At 32.3% G+C, this 24041-nt stretch overlaps 2 protein-coding genes across 2 annotated transcripts; both read left to right on the forward strand.

Annotated features, from left to right (window-relative positions):
• The first annotated feature begins 9952 nt into the window (after window positions 1–9952).
• On the forward strand, window positions 9953–12844 carry LOC129322107 (uncharacterized). The gene is made up of 4 exons (XM_054968155.1): window positions 9953–10615; window positions 11035–11211; window positions 12038–12251; window positions 12684–12844. Exons 1-3 carry the CDS (start codon window positions 10550–10552, stop codon window positions 12245–12247), a joined length of 453 nt encoding a protein of 150 aa, XP_054824130.1. The 5' UTR covers window positions 9953–10549; the 3' UTR covers window positions 12248–12251; window positions 12684–12844.
• Window positions 12845–15875: 3031 nt separating this feature from the next.
• LOC129322106 (26S proteasome non-ATPase regulatory subunit 13 homolog A) lies at window positions 15876–20906 on the forward strand. Its single transcript, XM_054968154.1, has 6 exons — window positions 15876–16204; window positions 17739–18185; window positions 19599–19679; window positions 19775–19971; window positions 20057–20156; window positions 20343–20906. The coding sequence occupies exons 1-6, from the start codon at window positions 16055–16057 to the stop codon at window positions 20526–20528; spliced, it is 1161 nt and encodes a 386-aa protein (XP_054824129.1). The 5' UTR covers window positions 15876–16054; the 3' UTR covers window positions 20529–20906.
• Window positions 20907–24041: the final 3135 nt, after the last annotated feature.

Below are 24041 nucleotides of genomic sequence, written 5' to 3' on the forward strand. Positions count from 1 at the left end.
ACACTAAAAATACTTCTTATTTTTAAATATTTAATTTTAAAAAAATATTTTATATTTTTTAATGGAGGTCGGATATCTTTTAAAAAAATTAATAAAATATAATTAAAATAAAAAATTAAGTATTTTGAAAGCTTTAGCAAGATATTTCTGAAGTATATACTCTCTCCGTTCAAAAATATAAGGCATTTTTTAAGGAATTGAATGTTCAAAAATATAAAGCATTTTTAATCTTTCAATGTACAATCACTGTCTTTTTTTTTAAGTGCCCTTATTAATAGTAATTTTATATTTATTATAGGATGTTTAATAGAGATAAATATAGAAAGATAGAGTTAGTTTGAAAGTGAGTAACTACTTTATTGATGGATGAGATTCAGTTAAAAATATTTTATATTTCTTAACCGGGAGTATTTTAAAAATAAGGGTAGGTCTTGTAATTTTGTCAACACCAAATGGAGGTGATTGTGTTTTATTTTATTTTTTATTCAATAGTAAAATAGGTGAGTCTCATATATTATATAGAATATGAATCTCATTGCTTACTGTATGTTATATTGCTGGGCAAAAAAAAATTATATGTTATATTGATTGATTAAAAATAGGGAGAAAGGCAAAAATTCCTCTAAAATAAAAAAAATAATAATTTGATATCATGAAATGTGATAATGTCATCTAAGTCTCAAGAGACCTAATTGTCATTAAAAAAATTTAATAAAATGACAAAATTACCCAATTAATTTTAAAAAGTGCAATAAAAATTTTTTTGCTTACAATTTTAATTATAAAATTCACAATTCTAATTCAACAAATGGCAAAAGTAATTTAGGCATTCACGACTTTTTCTGATTATTTTTCTGCAATCAATAAAATACAACAAAGTTTTTTATTTTGTTTACAACTTTGATTTTAAAATTCATGTTCAATAAATAATTAAAATTGTTTAGGCATTTTCAAATTTATCTCACAATTTTTCTTTAATCATCAAAGAGCAATAAAGTTTTTTTTTTATTCACAACTTTAGTTATGAAATTCAAAAGTTTGGTTCAATAAATAATTAAAGGGGTTTAAGCATTTATAATTTTCTCTCACTATTTGTCTTTACTTTTTTTAAATTAAGGGGTATTGTTATTTCACTAAAAACTTTAAACACAATTAGATCTCCTAGGACTTAAAAGATATCATCACATCTTGTGAAACCAAATTGTCATTTTCTTATTTTAGAAGAATTTATTTTTCATTCTCCCTTAAAAATAACTTAAATTAAATTATTATTTTTTACTTTTATCAATTTATACTTTCGTCATTTAATCAATAAATTATTGATAATTAAATACTTATAATTTTGAATTTTTTGTTAAATTTTTACGAACACACAATGATTAATATATTACCACGAAGAAAACAATGAGTAATGTCACCTTAAGAAATTCCAGTATTATAACTTCCCTGCTCTAAAAAATCTCTACACTAAGTGGGATCAATGATTTCTTTAATTTAAATTTTTTGTCTTTGCCCTGTTTGAAGAAACTTGAAATAAATATTTCTCCCTAGTTTATATATCTTTTTCATTTTACCAATTGTATAAATACTTTTTATTTGTAAAAATTGTTGAAATGGATCTAGTAAGAAACAAAATTGATCCTAAGAACCAAATGTACTTGAAGAATTAAGGCTAATATTTTATTCATTGAATAATTTGAGCAAATAATTGAAATGCCCTTCTATATTAATTAATTTTTTTTTCAAAAAGACACAAAATCCGATCGTCAAGTGATTGTGTGCTTGCCAAAGCTCTAGCTCGCAGGTGAAGGGTCGCCAGAAAAAATCAACACTCCTTAATTACATATAATCATCAAGGATTACATGTCAACTCAACAACTAGAGAGTGCTAGGATTTTGACTTAAGATGTAAGGAATTTGACTTGGGTGTAAGGCTTCTGACTTGAGGTGCAAGGATTATGATTTGGGTACAAGGGGTCTGGCTTGGAGTGCAAGACTTACGGCTTGGGATGCAAGGGTTATGGCTTAGGTAAAAAGGATCTAGCTCAGGGTATGAGGCTTTTCGCTCGAGGTGCAAAGTTTCTGACTTGAGGTGCAAAGGCTCTGGCTTAGATGCAAAAGATCTGGCCTAGAGTGCAAGGAATTTTGGCTTAAGGTGTACATGTTTTGGCTTAAGGTGCAAGGCTTCTAGCTTAGACAATTACATGCAATATCTTATGGATTACATGTAAATCAAATATATAGATAGCACCCATTGTCAATGACCTTGTAATTATATGAAAATGACAATTAATTATATGTAAATCAATATAGGAAAAAATTACATAAAAATGACTATAGATTACATGTAAATTAATTGGGGAAAAATTCATGAGCATATCTAAGAAATATTTTACATGTAATTTTTAGTGGATTACATGTAAATCAAATGCACAAAGAACATGCCCTTATCGATCCTTTACAATTACGTGAAAATGATTATGAATTACATGTAATCAATATGTAAAAAAACTCTCGAGCATGACTAAGGAATGATTTACATATAATTTCTAACAAATTATATGTAAATCAAACATACAGAGAGTATGCACTTATCAATGCTCTTAAATTACATGAAAATGACTGTGTATTACATATAAATTAATATATGAAGAATTTCATAAGCATGCTTAAAGAGAAATTTACATGTAATGTCTAGTAAATTACATGTAAATCAAACACACAAAGAGCATACCACTATCGCTGCCCCCTGAATTACATGCAAAATGACTAACCCAGAAGCTTTGCACCCTAAACTAAATTCCTTACACATAAGCCATACCCCTCACACCCTAAGTCATAACACATGTACTTTAAGCTAGAAGTCTTGCACTCAAGTTAGAACCCCAATACCTTAAGCCACAATCATTGCACCATCTGGTTTCAGTACCCCAAATTAAAAAATATATTATAGGGAGTAAGAATAACATCATACCTATGTTGAACTATATCCTATCCTATACAAAAAATAAATAGGGAAACACTCATAATAAGTTCCTTCTTGTTTAAGCCATTTTAACCTGTAAATGATGTAAATTCAACAATGTAACATGGATGACAACTAAATTGTCCCTATAAAACAAGTAAATGTAAAGAAGGGAATAAACAATAATAATTTCAATAAAAAATATTAATTCCATTAGGCTTGGTCTCTTTTTCTATCAAGTACAATAAAAAAGATAAACAAAGATCATAGGGTACCTTATATCAAAAAATATACTATGGGAGATAATAATAATATCATACTCATGTTAAACTACATCTTACTCTATACAAAAAATAAATAAGGGGGATGACTCTAAATACATTTCAAAATACAATCAAATTTTTATTCAATCTTACAAGGAAATTCCTTTATCAGCATTTTCTTTTTGTTGACTCAAGTTATGAAATGCGTGTAAGAGCTTATTGACTTGAACTTTTTTTTTCCTCCTCTTTAAACAAAACCTTATGCTTTTGTGCGTCTAAAACATTATGCTTGAAATGAAAACTAGTGGTCATTACAAATGGGTCATTCAAGCATTAATTAATCACTACTTTAAGGGGTGATATATAGAAAACTTTCCTTTCAAGGTAGAGGAATCAAATATTTAAAAAAGAACAAAAATTAAGTTGGTCTCAGTTGTATAGTTTCAGGAATTTTTTCAAACTATTAAAGCTGAAAGAATTAAAAACATTATGCAAAAGTGATGAGATGAACTAAAATATTGTTCATGATCACATTTTATGAATTGTAGCATGTATTAGCAACATGCATTTTTCATTTAGAACAAGAAAGCAAACAACATAATAAATTTTATTGAAACCTATTATAAGACTTGAGAATTGTTTTGGCAACTCAATATTAAATGGAAATTGTCGATAGATTATGGCAATGTATACCATTCTTAAAGAAAAATGAAGTTTTGACACCACTAGTAATGCTTGAACAAGAAGGATCAACAAAAAATATTCACTTAGAATGAAGTCATGTTTTAAATAAAAGCTTACTCATTTCAAGGCTAAAAATCATAACTAATATCACATTTAAAATTTCAATTTCATTTGAATTCACAAATGAACTAAAAAGGAATGTAACAATTGAGATGAATATTAAATACATGACAAAAACAACTAGAAAACCCACCTAATCGATTTTTAGTGGTGACCCTTCAAGACGACGAGCATCTATTGGTATTATATCTCTAATTTTAATACTGATGATATCACCTGAAACCAAGATCGAGGCATCTTGCTCATTCCACTTACCAAATCAAAGAATCTTAACAACGTCGAAATTGAAAATGAAACTATAAGGAAAAAAATTTCATGGGCCAAAAAAAAAAAAAGAAAAATAGAAAGGGAAAACTAGATTGCACCGATAATTAAGCTAAATTAGACTTGGCTAAATGCTAAACATGACACATTTGCTTTTAGAGCAAGATGAGCCATAAGAGTGGCTGCAACATTACCTAAATTGTTTTCCTCGATAAAACTAATTGTTGAATTGATGAGAAGAAGAGTGATGGTAGCCACAAAGTCTTGCCAATTAGGGTGCTTCTTCTATATGCAGGAGTTTAAAGAACAATTAAAATATTCTATAATAAAAGCAACAGAGGCTTGAAGAAGTTTTTATTGAAAGTTTAACAACACGAACTCTGAAAGCTAAACATGCTCACCCTTTCATTGGCAAGCACAATTGCCATTATAGCAGTAGTCTCTATAACCCATGATAGGGGATTTCACATAAAACCCAAGAGCTTCAAAACTTGCTTGCTTGAAAGATAATTTACCAAAAAAAAAACCAACACTTTTTATTTTTTTACTTGGCCTTGATTGAAAAATAACATTAGGAGAAGGGAAAGGTATAGGATAGGACGAGTTCTAAACTTTTTTCTCTTTAAGCTTGTTATGCTCAAAAATGGTAAGTCTCTCTTTAACTTTGCTTCTGAGGGAAGGCAATGGTTGAAAACCAAATGAAGAGGAAACAGAAGCAGTGAAACTGAAAAAAGAGGAAGAGGGAAACGAAATCAACGATGAGTATGGTGGGAACTATTTGGTAACGAGAAAGTAAAAAAACATTTGACTGATGCTGGAGTCGCCCTGTTGAAGCTTAGCTGGCAATTTTACAGTTGAGGTTGATACTATCTCAATTCATGGGACAAGTTAGCATCATTGATCAAGGAGTTGCCAATAGTGACATTAACAATGTGACAATGACCTGAATGGAGGGGCACAACTAGAGCGAGATGTGGACACAATGAGGAGTGGATTGGGCACAATGGCATTTTAGTGAGATGAGGAAGTAGTTAAATGAATAAAACAATTACCTTAGTCTTTCAATGACATTTGGTCCTTGAGACCAATTTCCATTTCAACATGATCTTTTTGACTAATTTTTTCTTTTTATTTTTATTTCTATATCTTTATCTCTATGTGTAATATAATCACAATCTACTTCCCTCATTTCTATACATAAGATATTTTTTAAAATTTTTTTGTCTCTAAACATAAGAGATTATTAGCATTTTTTTAATGAATTGACCATTATACCTTTATTAAATTAAAAAAAATATAAATACTCTTATTAATTTACTTTAAAAAATTATTTTTTAATTTATCATAAGTAGAAGTAAAATTAAAATATTATTATATTTTTAATTAAATAATTAATTTTTATTAATTTTTGTGGTTCAGTTAAAAACATTTTATTTATAGGTACGGAAGGAATATCTTTCTCTCTCTCTTCCTAATTCTGACAATTTCAAGCTCCATGTGATTTTCACGTGTTTATTTGTTGATTGATTGATTTATTGTATCATATACTCTTGCGCCTGCCATACGTAGTGCCTGTTTCAACAGGCTTGATAATCAATTATGCAATCCTAAAACCATGGTTTTGACTTTTGACGGGAAAAAAAACCCAAATACCCCTTTTTTCTGTTAATCGATTATGCTTCCATAACTCCATTCCTAATGAAGTTACTCTCGCCAGCTTCTAATTATCAAGTTAAATGCATATGTGCTGTCAGAATTTTGTATTGGTTCAAATATACTCTTACACCACTCTTCTTTCTTGCAAAACAGGTATGTGAATTCTCCGTCGCAAAATCTGCAGTGCATCGTGGGCTATTATACATTCTTTCATTTAAATTTAAATATATTCATTTATTTGAATTGTAAAATAACAATATAATATATATTTTATCTCTTTCTTTATTTTATTTTATTTTATTTATTTATATGTTTTTAGCTTTATTAAATTTAAATGGATCAAAAAAAATTTAATAATATTATATGCAATTTTATTAATATTTACATTTTGGAACTTATGCCCTTCATTGTAATTTACACATTCAAAATTAATTTAAATTAAAATATCCAAACATTTTCAATTATGTTAAAATCAATTTTTAAAAAAATTATATCCGAACATGATCACGTTATAACATAATCAATTATAATAAAAATTAATCATATTAATTCACATTTTTCATAATTAATTATATCTAATTGAAATTCAAATGAGTTTGTAGTTAAAATTAAGTCGTATGAAATCATATTTATTAGTAGGATGTGAAATCTTCTCACGTGATACTCCTTTCATTAAAAAATATAATATATTTTTAATCAAATCTTACACTCAATAAGATAATTACCTACTTTTAAACTAAATTTATCTTTTTATATTTATTTTTTTAAACAGTTTATAATAAAAATAAAGTCACTGTTAATATAGACACTTTTAAAAAAAAAGGCAATAATTATATTTTCAAAGGCTAAAAATGCTTTATATTTTTTTGACATTTAACTTTTTTAAAAATATCTTATATTTTTTAACACAGAAAGTACTCATTTTCCTGTTCAATTATTTGCAGCGAAACTCTCGCTCCAAAATTTGTGAAAATTTCTCTTATTTTCCTTGCTACCCTTGTTTATACTGTAATCCTCCCGCCAATTCCTTCTTTTTCTTTCTTTTTTTGTTAAGTGCAGCGGCTAACAATTTTACAATTCTTCATTGTTTATTTTCTCAAACTACCGTTGTTTCACTTCTTCTGATATGTTATGGTTCCTTTTCCTGATGATTTTTTTTCGGTTACAACTAATTTTTTTGTTAAACAAGTGCATAATTGTTGTGATAGTACTATGCAATTAATGCTGCTGTTGAATTTCATATTCTGATGGTCTCTTATTTCTTATTTTTCTTCATCAGGATAACTTGATTATACTTTTATTTTGTGAAAGATCTGTCGTTAAATCTAGAAATTCTTTTGATTTGTGCCTGATGTCCACGAAATTTCATTGTTATTTGCATCTTTCAAGAATATTTTTATCATTTTTTCCTATAATTTATAAGTTACTTTCATCTAATAATTAGAGCTGTGCAAAGACCGGACTAGATCAGATTTATGCCTAACCCGAGGTTTTGTCTAAAATATTTTCAGGCTAAACATTTTAGTCTGTGGTCTAGTCTAACCCGATAGTAACCCGGGACCAGACCGGGCTAGACTTGGTCCACTAGACTAAAAAATTTAGTCTACCTAGATGTCTTTTTCCAAAAAAAAAAAAGAGTAAAGAAGAAACGCTACAAAAGATCTCAACCAAAAAGTCATATCAAAAAGATTAAAGAGAATCAGCAGCCAAATTTAAAAAATCTCCTAAAAAACTTTCATAATGAATCTTTCCATGAGAGAAGGAAGTTAATAAATAAATACAATTTCCTTACCTATAATTTCATTCTTTAACAAAATTTCATCTTAAAAAATATATAATTCAAAGGCCAGAAACAAAACAAAAACAAATCATGCTGGATCTACTATTTCAGATGTAGAACCTGTACAAAGGCAAAAAAAAAAAACATTGAAAGAGACAATTTTTAACAAAAAGTCAAAAGCCAAAAAGCCAACGGCAAGAAGCAAGTAGATTTGGATTTCAATGTTGAGGGCAATCACGAACAAGTTATGGGCTTTAGCGACGAGCAACCAAGGAAGGAAAACCAATATATAAGATGAGATTCTTTTATGAAAATGAAGCAAGGCCGTGAAGATGGAGAACGTTGAGGGAGAAGCTAAACAAGGATGAGGGTGAGAGAGAACAAAACTGTAGGCACAAAGTAGAGGACGTCGAAGGGAATGGTGAAGGTAGAGAGAGAGGATTGAGGAAGGAGAGGATGAACTGATGAAGGAAGAGACAAAACTGAATATTTGAAGAGGAAAGTGAAAATGTCAACGAATAGGAGAAGAGAAGATGGAGGCATAAAGGGTAAAGATTTATTTCATTATATATTTTAAGAATAAATATAAGTACCTGGATCGGGTTTGATCATATGGTCTGAATCATTAATCCTGCCTCCGATCTGACTCGATGGTTCAGTCTGACTTGATTGGTCTTGTCCTTTTTTTGGATTGCTTTTTTTATGATTGAGTCAGACAAGTCCAGTCGGGTTGGATCAGGCAGACTGGGTTTTAGGTTTTTATGCACAGCCCTACTAATAACCCATACTCTAAACATGAACTAAATTCTATTATTTATTTAAACTATTTTTGAATTTCCACACCTGTGAGGCTATAAGTATATCCTCCATCTGTTAAAAAATATAAAATATTTTTAACTGAATTTCACCCTCAAAAAAGTATTTACCTACTTTTAAACTAACTATATCTTTCTATATTTATCCTTATTAAATACCTTATAATAAATATAAAGTCATTATTAATAGGTGTATTTAAAAAAAAAATGTAATAATTATACTTTAATAGATTAAAAATATTTTATATTTTTAAACATTTAACTCTTTAAAAAAATTTTTATATTTTTAAATAAAAAAAGTATTAGTTAGATGAATGATAAGACCTTACCGGACAATGAGATAAATCATCATGAGCATGCTGGGCCAATAAAGACAGTGTTTGGTGGAGTTGATTATAAGGACCCAAATTCTTGTGACCTAAATTTAAAGAGATGGGTCCAAAAGTAATAAAAGAATATATATAAATATAAATAATAAGTGCTCTCCTAATTCTCGCCCAAGACAATGGTGGCCATATATTTTCAAGCCCTTTTCAACACGAAGAACCAATACTGAATTATTAGATTAAGATTGAAATATATATAAAATATAAAAGTTGAGTAAATTCTAGATTAAAATTATGTTAACGAAAATTTGGCGCTATGGCTAGTCCCATTCTTAAGGTATTTCAAATTATTGAGATGTTGTAGAAGGGTTATGTTTTTATTGAGATGTTGTAGAAGGGTTATGTTTTTATTTGCAACTAAAAGATTTTTAATTATTGAAATAGCTAATAGAAAATCATTCATAAATTCAATGGAAGTTAATTGTAAATTTGAGAAATGTTATTTGTAAATAATTATGAATTTTAAAAATATTACTCATAAGTTTTTAAAAAATTAATTGTAAATGAATAGTCAAAAACATAAAAGATTTTACAGATTGTATGTTTATTATTTACAATTAAAATTATTTATATCTATTTATAATTGACGTTTTACACATTTACAAATAATGTTCCTTAATTTCATAGCTAACTATTTGTAAGCCACAAGCAACAATGCATAAATTTATAAGACTATTTATCTTTTTAAAAATCAATGAACTTTTATAAATTTACCAGTGATTTTCCTAAAATTTATAAGTGTCTACATCTAAATTTTCAAGTGAAAAATATAAATTTATGAATTATTTATTCATTCATAATTGATTTTTCATAGATTCCTTAAATTATAATCATATTTTCTCAAATTCATTAATAATTAATGATTCAAGATTTTTAATTATCATTAATATTATTAATGTATTTAAAAAGTCTGTCATTTACCCTTAATTCTCAAGGTTTTATCTGGTTGCTAATTTGCTATTAAATGAAACAGTACCATTGGAGCTGGGTAATTTAGTACGCACTATGATATCACGTCAATGCGTAGACGAAACATCATTTTATCAGAAAAATCCTTTGAAGTTGGTCGCTACGATTCGGCGAAGGCGCGTAAATCCTTGTAATTTATGAATATGCTGGAGCAGCTGGACAGGGGAGAGGGCTTATATTGTCTATGATACTTTGAATTTTCTATGGTTAAGTTGAGGCTTTGGCTTGCCCTTCCAATTGGTCTCGCTTGTAAAAGCGTGAATTAAAGTCTCACATGGATTCTCTTCCTTCTTCTTCGAGTCCTTTTTCTTGTAATTCACAGCTTTCTGGTACTGATTCCCAAGCATTATGACTTCAAAGAAATTCGGGGAATCCTACTCACCAAACCCACCACGCTAAGCAAACGACCTATAGCTACGGTGCTCTTTATTACTCTTTCCCACTACTTCGTCCCTCGGGAATCACAGAACACAGATTCAAAAAGCTGGGTGATCAGGACTCCAAAATCGAGGCCGATTTTGGGTCATCCACAGTGGCATCGTCGAAGTTTTTGTTTGAGCGCAGGGACGTCGCCAGATCATAGAATAGCAACAAGAAGACCCTCTTTTGCTTCTTTCTTGTGGCTATCGGATTTTGAGTTGGAAAATATGGTGGGTATATTTTCAAGATTTATCGTTGGAAGGAATGCCCATCGACGGACGCAAAGCGCACTCGTAAGAATCTTCTTCCTCCGAATAAATTTTTCTTGTTTGGCTTGGTAGGTGTTTGAATTTCTGTCATGATTATTGATCTTCTTTGGACCTCGATTGACTCATGAAAACTCATCTCTGTTAACCCCCATTCAGTTTCACTTTTGTTTGATAAACTTTAGGAGGAAAGATTTGTTGGGCCCGTTTGAGCCTCTTGTATTGTATTGAATCCAAAAGCCTTCTCTTTCTCTTTTGAAGTTATATTGCCCTGCACATTCTCTGTTCTTGAGATTTCTTACTGGCAAAAGTAAGAGATGCTTGCATGATAGAGGTGTAGACTATCTTTTACCTTTGGATTTAGTCATTTGCTTGTTGGATAGGATGACAGGCTTAGATGTTGACATGATCTTGTTTTGCAATATGCCTTGTCAAAATTCATGTAGGATGAGAGGGAATCATTACCTCCAAATTCTGAAGGTGCCGCTGGCCAGAGTGCTGTCACTACCACTCTTCATGGAATTGAAATAGCAGTAGCGTTTAAGCCTGTTGAACACCCAACCGAGCCTCTTGACAATGATAGACCAATTCAGTGCCCGTTACCAGAACCTTCAATCATTAATGTAAGAAAAATATCCAAATTTGTTCTTAGGGCAAGACCCTTCCTTACATTGTTTAATATATATTCTTTATGATTTTAGAAGCAGTCAAGTTATCTAGACTAAAATTTCATGATTAGTTGATAAAAGGAATGAGCAATTTTAACATTGGGTTTGGTAACCGAGGGGAGTTCATCTTTTGCTCGGTACAGATTTCGTTTGCAACATTTACGAGAAAACTATTGTGATATCTGCATATTGTTGACTTTCATGCATGGATTGAATGCATGATCTTCCATTATTCATGAGAACAGCTATTTGTTTGAACATTAAAGTTTTTGGTCGTTGTATGCATAAACAAATCTATAATGGGGATGTGATAATTTTCAAGTGAGAGATGGAAGATATTATCACGGCAAGACTGCTTAGTGCTTTGAGTTATTTATATTTGAAAGTCCATCATGTGAACCATTTCTAAGATCATTTTGATAACAGTTAGCGCTGCTCTCTTTAATTCACCTGTGTTTAAATTTGACATGCTTTTGTAGACGCATTATTTGGGGGAGATTTGTTTTTTTTTTTTTTGGGGGGGTGTTAAAATACGTGGTGCATATTACACAGTACCCGTTAATGGATTGAACCATTCAAGCCTAGAGCTTCAAGTAAATAGTTTGTTTCTGACAATGTCTGACGCACCTGAATTTGAAAATATTGCATGGTCCAAACTCAAGGTTGAAAATTCATGGAGTTAGTCTCCTCGTGTATGTTTTTGAGGGTTCATTTCTTTTCTTGGAACAAAACTGTTTGGTTTAAAGATTTTGAAATCTAGTTCATCTTCATCAATCCCCAGGATGGAAGAATATGGAAAGAGAGAGCATCTGCAACAATGCATAGAAGATCTGACGTGGCAGTGATGAAGGATGGAGGAACCCCTGAATCCAATGGTGCTGGGTCAAAGCCACGCACAACTCATCCTAACAGAACGATTCTGCCATCACTCAGTGCCCCAGAACATAATATCGTAAACCTTCTCGAAGAGTGTAACGCATCAGGGATATAACCTGGTATTGCTGTTAATATGGGATTCTGAATTCTGTTCTCGAAACGTTCATCAACTGGATTGTGTTTCTTCAGTAGCGTTTATTCTTAATGCCTAATTCATTTTACTTGGGGCAGTGAAGAGTGGGAATTATTAATGATTCAAGCCATCATACATTTTTGGTCACAGCTTATAAGGCTTCCTTTTGATACACACACCCTTTTGCTTTACATTTGAGAAATGCAGCGTGAAGCTATTCATACAGTCTAACCCCATCACATTACTTCATTCCTCATACTATCTCTGTTACTACTCTTCTCTCCAAACCCAACTTTTAAGGGTCCTCTGACCAGTGAAATCATTACTTGAACTGATTGAAATAATGATAGTTAAATGCAGATTTGCTGATCAAATTATGCTTGTTATCATCTTATGTGACTTGTTGTCGAAATTGCAGCTGTCATATGGAAGAATTAGAAACTATCGCTGTCATATGGAAGAATTAGAAACTATCTATTTGAACACGGTGAAAATTCTCTGGTTGCCGTCGTAGTTCAGCAGACAGTCATTTGTGATGTAACGACTTCTTTTCTTTAAATAAAAGACTTCATTGAAACAGAGCAGGGGTTATTTTTTGTGGGGGCAGGAATTTCATTGTTTGAGCAATAAATTTCAATATTTACATCTAGAAGCAATTTTAAATCTTCAGAATGGACCCTCATCAAAGGTTGCTACAGAATCATGTACGCTGAGAATCTAGGAAATTGCCTTTGCATTGATTCTCCGTGTGTGTGCAACTTTCGTGTGATATTAAAACCATAACATTGTCAGAATCCCAACCCTTGTGCATGTAACAATTTAGTTAGGGGAGGTCCATGCTTTGTTCTCACGAGGGATATATTATCTGTGCTTGGCAAAGCCTAGTCCTTGTGCTTATAAAGAAAGATCATAAAATTGTTTTTCTTTGCCTTTTCTTACTAGTTGCATCCATTGAACATCACTAAGATATCACCTCTGTATGAACCTGCAACCAGCTGTGCTTTGCTTTGATCGAAAGGGGAAAAAAGCCAAGTGCAATCCATATGTATTGGTATTAAATTCTTCAATGAGACTGTGGTATGTCTTTCACGTTAAAATCCATATCACGTATTTTCTTTTTTACCAGAAATATCCCATAATTGAGACAACTAAATTTATTCATCATCAATGAGCATGATTAGCATGAAAAGAAAAATAGAAAGAAACATTCTGGCTGGTAAAACAGCTTATTGTACAGGAAGCTAGTTTCTTATAATGATGGTATTCTTCCCAACCAATGGTAACGAATAGTAACGTGAACAGCAAAATTTTAGATGCTCATGTTCTATTTTAGATTTTATAATACACATTAAGATATTCAAGTTTATTGATGCGATTAGTAGTACTTTAGCTAGTATTTTTGGTCATTGTTCAAATGATTATTGACATGTGTAGATAACATTTTGCCTACACGCTTCTAATCAGTCATGAAAATAACAGCTTTTGGTTGCTAACATCTTGAGAGAAAGACTACTCGAGATGCTATTGGCTGTGTATTTTTATCATTAGTATTAGCATATTTCAGAAGTCATTATGATCATAGAACAATCATTACACCAGACAATGTGGCTTTTTCCCCATGGTGATTTATAAATTATAATTGGTTAAGTATGAATTCTCAAAACTTTCCAGAGCTTGAGTTGTTACATTACATGCCCGTCTCTGATCTGTAAATTCTCATATAATAATTGCACTATGAGAACCAAAAAAAAAAAAAAAGTTTGATTGATGTTGTGAGATACCAAGTTCATTACAGCCATGATAATATAACTGAACAAGGCAGAGGGATTTTGGTTATTGAAAAAGAGAGTACTAGCAAGAGACTGACATAAAATGAACTCAGTTTCTAGAATTACTGGGACTTGTAAAAGAAATGGGTATGAACAAAGACTGGAACTTTTATTCATACTAATCCCAGGAAAGCAACCCCAGAGAAGAAACAGACAGTTCGGCGGAAGAAAGCTATAGCGGAAATTCACGAGCCTGAAATGGATGCTCTAGAGTTGGATTCACAAGTTGTTTCTTAGGGCCACGAGAGCTTCCATGGTTCATCCATGTCTTCCTCTGCCATCTCCGATGACGTGATTCCCTGCCACGACTTCCTTGAGTTCCCATTGCTGGTATCTCTGTGCTGGTTGAGTGAACTGATACCAATGAAGCTGATGCAAAGAGGAACAGAACAAGGAGGCATGTGAGTAAGGCTGTCACTTGCTTCACCATTTTGCTTTTCAGTAATAAGTTGTTTCCTTTCTTTTTCTTTTCTTGTGGTATGGTCGTTGGGATAAGGAGAAGATAGATTAATATAAAGCTACGAGGGGGACTACTTTGCTTTGTCATGAAGTCACAGGTTAAATCATTTGATGCACTTGATGTATTGATGGCTTCCTCTAACTATTATGGATCGGGTTGGTTTTGCCTTTGGTGGGTTCACTGATTGCCACTCATTGTGATGCTCAAAGTCAGAGCGTATCTTTATAAGAAAACATGCTTTATGTCATCATCCCAAATATGATCAGTTTTATTGGTATTTTTAACAAATTTTCTTAACCTAATTCTGATATATTTTATTATTGACTTTCACTTAAAAAACTGTCATTTATAAGATTGTCGCTGTAATATGATGGACTGAGGCAAGAAAAGAATTTGCCAGGTGGAATGTTGGGCAAGCAAGGAATCATGATAAATGTCTGATGTTTGATTTCTGTTATTTCACATGCAAGCTTGACAACCACAATGCCTCATTTTGAGATAAAGGCAAAAGAAGAAGACGAAGCAGAGAAAAAGTGAAGGCATAAAGAAAATCAACAAACTGTCGGAATTTACCAGTGGTTGGTTTCTTTTGGTGAACATGACCTAACAACGCACATGTTAGTTAGAGAGTGGATCATTTGTAATTAAATTGTGGGAACAGTGAAAAGAGTACTAATTAGGGGATGGACTTAATTGAATTAGAAAACATACATAAAAAACTAAATTTCATGTGACTTTAGTGATATATATATATAGATATTCTATATTGGTTGACTTTCGTAGTTGATTTGTGAATGACGAAATTTCACTTGAAAAGTAGAAGTCATTACAACAATGTAATACGCAGGTCAATGATAAAAATTAAAATTTGAAAATTGACAAAATGTACTATTTTAAAAATATTATATTGATGTCGGTGACGTTACAACCCAACAACATCAAACACTTTCTTTCAAATACATCTTAAGTATGAGGTTTTACCCTCCGTAAGTGCGATGTATATGTAAATTCCTTATAGTAATATTTTGACTTATTACTACAATATATTGATTGATAATAATTATGTTCTTATGAAATCAAATTACAGGCCTATATTCTTTTCCACAAAATTTAAAATAAGTCAAACTATTACTCATTTATAAATATTACTGCATTATTATTATCACGTTGAAAGATCTATCTTAATATGATTAAAAATCCTCGAATATGATCTACCATAAGTTTATAAAAATATATATATATAGATTGGGCTTTGGGCTATGTATGGGCCTGAGGAGCCCATAACCAAAGCAAGGTGAAATGTAGTCCCACTAGGGGTAGAGATCCCAGAAACCCAAAAATCGTGCCGGCTTGCGGCAAAATCTTCCTCCACCTCTCCGTCTGCACAATTATGCCTTTCTAATTTCTTTGAGCTCAAGAAAATACGACACAAATAAAGATTCGTATAAATTGAAACTAGACCTCGAACTCTGAGTTTTCCCAATTCTACTTTGAATCGCCATGGCTGCTCTGCAATACCTAGAATCACTGCGCAACGCGCACCCTGAGCTTTCAGATTGGTATAATTCGCTGGCTGATCTATACCAGAAGAAACTCTGGCACCAGCTCACTCTGAAGCTCGAGCAATTCGTTGCTCTTGCTGCTTTCCAGGTTGGCTTCTTTGATTTCAAAGTGTTTTACTTGTGATTATTCTTGGTACCAATAGATGCATTGGTGTAGGCTGTTCGGTTTTGTTTATGTGGACTAGGGTTTTTGAATTACGGACAGTTGCTTTGGATTTGTTCCCCCCCTTTTTTAAACCCTGGCGCAAGTAAGAAGTTGTGGTGCTTGATTTAGTTTCATGCAGAATTTATGCTATGAGATGGTGTTTGAAGTGTTCAAATTGTTGCAATTGCAGCTTTGATAAGTCCTGTTTGATTTCTGAAAGGACATGGGGTGCTTACTTGGAAGATTTGAATGTGAAGTAATAGAATTTGGAAAAATAGGGTTTTGTTTGAAACTCCAGACTTCCTCATCTGAACTATTGTTTCTGTTATTTGATGTATCTGGGTCATTAAAAGCAATTAGCGGCCAATTATTTCGTAATATGTATCTTTTTGGTTGCTATTGGGCAAAATGAATAGGATTTTTCTTAGTTGTACTACCTCTCTCGCTTCAGCAATACTCAATTCTAATTTTCCAATGTATATCCACACTCTAATTCTAAAATAATGGTGTCTGTACGAAAGCTCAACTCTATACCAGGATTCGTTGTTTGTTGCGGTTCTGTTGTGTTAGACATTTGAAGATAGAGATATTTCTATGCTTGGAAGGGAAGAAATTTACCAGTACAAGAATATATTATCATCAATCTAAAACACATGAAGTAAACAACATCTTAAAGGATGAGAAAATTTACAGGAAGCGCCATTTTGCTGTGCCCAACCAACTTGAAATGTGATTGACTCAAACACTTTTCACGATGGAGCTGTGGCAATTTGCTCTTTATAGTTGCGATAACTGGTTTGGCATATGTGATTCATTAGTAAAAAACCATTGAAATTAGAGTGTAGCATGATATATAAGAAACTGGAGGTCCTGTTAAGGCAACAGAGATGTTTAAGATGATCAAACTTAGGATATAATTTTGATTATGGATCTATGTTATACTGACTGAATGTATTTTTATGATTGTGGAGAACTGTTGTTATGTGGTTCATTTTTAATTTTTTAATATCATTAAGCCGTGCATTATTGAGATTGGATATAGGTTTTTGCTTTCCTGGATGGGTATGTTTTGATTATGGGATGTTTGTTGCAATCACAATCTGACACCTGTTACCCATTCTTGACCGTTTATTGATCTAAGGCTGTCAAATTTTGTCTACTTGGGCTGTTCATTTAGAGCATTTGATCCACATCTTAGATTGACTTGTTTTTACCAAGATCCTGAATTTGTTAGGGCTGTGCTAAACATGAGATCAACTTTATATTTTATTCCATTTCTCTTATTTTTTACTCAAGCTGCAGCTAATATTATACCTATGAGAGATGTTATCCATAATAGAGTACAATTTCTAGTTCTGACTCTTCCAATTTCACATTTGTTGTCTTTTAATGTGATAAATCTTATTGACTGTTATGCATATATTTCTAGAGTTATGATTTATTTAGTTGATTAATTGTTCTCACCGTAAAATTTCAGGCTGGCGATGCTCTTATACAGTTATATCACAATTTCATAACAGACTTTGAGACGAAAATCAATCTTCTCAAGCTTGCACATTTTGCTGTGATTGTATCTCGGCAATACTCTGAAAAAGAAGCTGCCATTGATTATCTTGAAGGAATCATTGAAAAGCTTCAAGCCACTAAAGAACAGCGCATAGAAGAGCCTATTCTTTACATCAAGTTGCAAATAGCCTTATTTAAGCTTGAACAAGGAGACCAAAAGGAGTGCAAGAAACTTCTAGATGATGGAAAGAGTACACTTGATAGCATGACAGATATTGATCCTTCTGTATATGCTAGCTATTACTGGGTATCATCTCAGTATTATAAGTTTCGCCAGGAATTTGCTGAGTTCTACAAGAGTGCTCTTCTCTATCTGGCTTATATATCAGTGGAGTCTCTCTCAGATTCATTCAAGCTGGTATGCCTTCACAGTTGTCTCAAACGTTATATTAGTTGCTCAGCCTTTTGTTATAACATTTGTATGCATATCTCTATTTTTATTTACTCTTGATTGTGAAAGGGGATTGGTGGAGTATACGAAGGTTGTTTCCTGATATGACTGTTCACTGTTGAACTTCTTAAACTGCGGGAGTTTGGTTTATAGTATGGGTTATTAGAACAGAAGCTTAGGATTCTAATTAGCGGGAAATCATCTTCTTGTTTAACAGAATGTCTTACATTATCTATATGATTGATACAAGAATGGCATATATGAAGTTGCTTCATTTGGGCTGAGATATTGATGCATTATTCATCTTTTACAATTGTTCGAGGAAGCAATGGCTGAAATAATACATATTGGTGGATTTTTAAACTAATTTTGATTAATTATTTCTAATATTTCAGAAGAAATAGTACTTAAGTAAGAATTTAGTTAAAATAATTATTATTAAGATGATAGAGCACTTGCTTCTTTTTTAATAGAAAAGGTATCAAGGAGTGGGGATGTGAGGAAGGAAGAGTAATTAGATCAGGAAGAATGACAAGGGAGGCTTTTGTGAATGAAGTAAAACCAAGGCTTGTAGCTAATTTACAATTTTAGGTCAGGAGGAATGGTTGTGGGGGCATCGTTTTTCATCCTTGTGCTTTAGGTTTTAGGATGTGGGTCACATGCTGTTTCTCACATTTTAGCTATTAAGTACAATGTCTTTTGGAGGAAGAAAAGAGCACAAAGATTGACATTCTGCCACTTTTGCTGGAATTTGGTGTCTATGGTTAGAATGGAATGCAAGAGCTTCGAGTTAGCTCTTTCTGTCTTGTCTGAAATTAATTCTTTGGCTACCTGTTGGGGTTTCAGTTTATGGCCTTTCTAAGGAGCTTCCTTTGTGGATTTAAAATATTTTGAGCTAATAATTGTTTATCTGTTATGGTTTTGGATTTTTTTTTTCCCTTGTTCTCCATTGACGTTTTTTTTTTCTTATCATGAAATTTGTTCTGTACAAAAGAAGTTGTACTGTGGTAATGAGTTTGCAAAATGTCACGGTGATAATAATGGTCGTGCACTCTAACATGTTTTATTTCAGTCTTATATTAACTTCTCTTATTCATATAACATTTTAAAGATTGTTGTCTAGTCTAGAATTGCTATATGTTCACTTCTTCATGGACAAACTATAAGCATGTCTAATTTGATGGTGGAAAATAGATTGATCTTGTTGTTTTTAGTATATTGTCAAGTAAAAAGTTAGTCTTAGTTTTCTTAATTAATTGGTTCTTGTTGTGCTTGCTTCAATAAGAAAATGTGGAGAGGTCCGTATTAGTTTAGTTCATCCATGATATTTTAATTGATCGGTCATTTTCTTTTATGCACTGACTTTTGCTGATTTGTTAGGATTTGGCATTTGATTTGTCCCTTTCTGCCCTTCTGGGAGATAACATCTACAACTTCGGAGAACTTCTTGCTCATCCTATTGTAAGCATATTTACCCAAATTTTTAGAGTGATTATACTACGAAATTGTTTACCTTGCTGGTTCATGACATGTTTATTCTGTTATACCTTATGCAGATTAAAAGTCTTCTGGAGACAAAGGTGGAATGGCTCTACTATATTCTTCAGGCATTCAATTCTGGTGATTTAGTTCGCTATCAAGAATTATGCCAGGTGCATAATGCTGCTTTGAGGGCTCAACCAGCGCTAGTTCAGAATGAGCAAAGGTTGTTGGAAAAAATCAACATTCTCTGCTTGATGGAGATTATATTCAGGTATAGATACACCAATTTGATTGCTACGTATGAAAATGAGGATAATTTAGTACATGTTACTTGGGCTAATTATGAATCCTTGCAGTCGACCTTCTGAAGCCCGAACTATACCCTTGGGAGTTATTGCTGATCGCACAAAACTTTCTGTAGAGGATGTGGAGCATCTCCTCATGAAGAGCCTTTCTGTATGTCCTACTCAGAACTCTAGAGGGAAAGGAAAAAAAAAAAAAGACAAGGCATTTAGAAACTCATATAGTAACTAATTAATAACAACCATCTATATATGTTTATGCAAAGTAATTACATCTGAATTTGAATAGGAGCTTGTCTGTTCAATCCTTTGTGATAATAATGCTAGAATTTCATTGCAGGTTCATCTGATAGAGGGTATAATTGATCAAGTAGAAGGCACCGTTCATATTACTTGGGTGCAGCCGAGAGTTCTTGGAATTCCACAGATCAAATCCTTACGGGATCGGCTGGACAGTTGGATGGGTAAAGTGCACACCGCGTTGTTATCCATTGAGGCAGAAACACCCGATCTAATTGGGTCATGATTATCTGGATTTGCTTTCTTCCCATTGTAACAATTTAAGTAGAACGGAACACATCCTAGGGCGGCAAAAAAAAAAAAAAAAATTGAAGAGACTTCAGGTCAAATGGACAATAGAGCCGACTTTATATGTTTTGTTTGGTGCTTCCTGCTGCTCTTGGAACACACTTCCCGGAAAGGGCAGCCTTTTGTACTTGGCTTAGGAAGTGTTGGTTTTTTGGTTGCTCTCGCCTAGTGGGACAGTGAAATCAATTCGAAACAGGCTGTTTTCACGCTTTAGAGTGATTATTTATAGACTATGTATCCGGAATTTGCCTTGGATACAGACTTGTCCACTTTTTGTAGTGCATTTTGCTTGTGCCAAGCAATCATTATTGTCGTCTTTACATGTGTTTATATAACCCTCAACTCAGTCAGGAAGCTCGGTGGAAAGCTTGTCAAGGGTTAAATTTCATCATTTGTTGACGCCTAAATCATGCGTAATACAGAGCGCATGGCAAAACAAATCCAACTCGATTCGTGTCATGATTTATGAATTTGGGCGTGGGATGTGGTGTTTTTAAGATCTACATTGACTTAGGGCCGCTTGGATATAACAGTAGTTTGTATTGACTTCTTGACTCGTTTTAGGGATTATTCTTTTTGTCTCTGTATATAAGATGTTTTTAATTGAATTTTACACATCAATAAATGTTTATTATTTAGTTGAATTTATATAAAAATATAATGTTTTTTTAGTTTTACTCTAAATAATATCATAATATCATCATGATAATGGAAAAAATATATAATTAATGATCTATTTTATTTTTTAAGACATGGATAAAATTGTTTAATTATTCAAAAATATCATCATCACTTTTTATATTTATAAATAAAATAAATTTTTAAAAAACACTTTATATATAAGGACGAAGGGGTATATTTTTTTGAATTGGATGAGTTTAACACACCCGAATAAACTAAAAAGTCAAAGCAGTTGGATCTTTTTTTATAGTTTTTTTTAATCTTTTACTCTTATTTTAGTAATATGAATTTTTATTCAAATTAAAAAGATTAATGTCAAGTTCTTTGTGGGTGATTGTAAAATTTTGAGTACATGATTAGCTACTCTACATTATATTATTTAAACCGTAGAAAAAGTTGAAAATTCATTTGTTTTAAAAGGGAAAAAAAAAGTAAACAATATATGTGTGTGTGAGAAAAAAAATTGAGGAAATGAAAATTTAATATGTTATGGTTGAAAAACTTTCAACTGTGAATAACATAACGTATACTTAATATTTTATTTTTAATAAAGTTAATGTTAAATTTTATTTTCTATATTTATTTTCAAGAAGTGTTAATTACTCTAAATTGTTAAGTAGGACAATATTCCCGTGAACTATCTTTCAAAAGAGTAAAATTATCTTTTTATTGATGTACTGTTTGTTCTCTCTCTCTCTCTCTCTCTCTCTCTGCTTATCTATCATGGCTTGAGATTCCTTATCTTTTGATTTTGCATCCACTCTATAATCTAAGCCCTCTTCAACACTCTGATGTGGCACTTATCATACTACTTTTCACTTATTGCCTTTCTCTCGTGGTTATACTGAAGGATTCTGAGCGATGGTGGCTGATGGTGAAGATGACATGGATGGGTTGTCTTCTCAACTAAAATCATAAATGGGTTGTCTCCTCTCTTATGATCTTTTCTATTACGTAGAATAACTGTGAATGATCTAACCTTTGACCTTTATTTCTTCTCCATGCACACCTCGTCCCATAATTCTAAATAGGATAAAGGTGTATTTTTGCACCTCATATTTTCTTTCAAGAGCACTCAATATTTTAAAGTATTTTGTGCAGCATTTTCGCCCCTCAAATAATTAATTCAGAGCACATGTAAATATCTAGGAGAAAAATTTAGAAAATCAATGATAGCCGTAAGATCGATTTAATTTCCATCATCTATTAAAGAGATAGGAATTTTCTAAAATCAAGGGGAGGTCAATAAATACCTTACCCTTCTTCATTTGTAATCAATTTTTGAATTTTAAAACAATACAACTCTCACATTCTTTATACATCTTTTAATGAAGAGTGTCGTAAGTACTATGCGGGTCAAAAGATTAGCCACATGGCAGTTGGTTTGTCTTACTCTCTCCCCAAAAGGTTGACCCTATTAAGATGTGCAACGCATTCGCTTATATAATTAGAACCCATCTTAATTCCCTTCGATATGGGACCTAATAGCTTCTCCGACCAATCTGTGACACCCTTGTTACAGGTGACCTGCCAGAGGAGCTCACTGGCTGGGCAAACTTAGGTCTTGCTTTAATATCACTTTATCATAGGGCCATTACTCTCTTTTCAAAATGTTAACCAATTATGACATGTAGTGCACTCGCTTGTATAGCTAGAACCCTTCCTGAGTCCCTCAAATGTTAGATCTAATAGGTTACTCTAATGTTATGGTTAAAGCAAGTCTTGTGGGCCCGATTTTCACATCTTCTAATTTATTTGCTCATATTTTCAAAGCACAAAGAAAATATCAACCACCATTGATGTCCTGGACTAGAGCGAATTTGAGAAAGGAAAAGCAGTTGCAGCTGATAGCCATGAGACCAGGAGGAAGTAAGAAAGCCATGGCCATAATAGACTACATTATCAATTTAGGTGCCCATAACTGCTGCTCTCGACGCTGCAACAACCATGGGAACCACCGATCAAACTCTCCCTTTCTTCATACTATTCTTCTAGTATGGAGCCGACTATGGTAGTTTTTGAACTTTTGAGTATGTCATCAATCACTTTCTTTCTCAATTTTCCTTTGACAAGAATTAATTTCAGGGAATGATATGTGAATCCTATCGTTTAGTCTGATACAGTTGGGTGGATACCTGGTCTCTGCCTTTCTCTATTTTATGTCTCAAAAATAGAGTTGAACAGAGAGATATTCCCTTGCATAAGTAACGACTTTTGACGGTAGATCTATGCGGCAAAGAAAATGGATAATGAATGCCTAATTCGGTTTATGGGGACAAAAATAATGTCTCCTGTGTCTGTTCTTTTCTCAACGATAATAATGCTACTGTTTGCCATGTCACTAACATGTAGTACACATGCACATAGCCATCTTCTCATTTCCAATTCTATTGTGATTACATCATCTCCGGCATAATCGATGCCATGGTTTTCTAGAGTTGCTGCTTCACCACCGACACGCTTATATTTTAAATCAAGCTTTATATTAATATATATGATAAGTCATCCTGCACCAAAATAGGTGCGTGCTCTTGTCGACCGTATCTAAAAACAATTTCATAAATCCCTTGAAGCTTTTCATTATGATGTAGTGACAATGTTTTGAATAGAAGTCTTTTTCATTGGTTATTCTGTACTAATCCTATTATAGCTCTTTGTTCCTTAAAATTCATCAAACGATAATTATCATTGCTATGATTGACCGTAACGTGTTAAGTCTTACAGCCGTGTAATTGAGATTGGCTGATATAAATCAAATCTCGATGGGGTA

Source organism: Prosopis cineraria, unplaced genomic scaffold (genome assembly GCF_029017545.1).
Source record: "Prosopis cineraria cultivar Desert tree isolate PC_DT_omini unplaced genomic scaffold, ASM2901754v1 PC10, whole genome shotgun sequence".
Lineage (NCBI taxonomy): Eukaryota > Viridiplantae > Streptophyta > Magnoliopsida > Fabales > Fabaceae > Prosopis > Prosopis cineraria.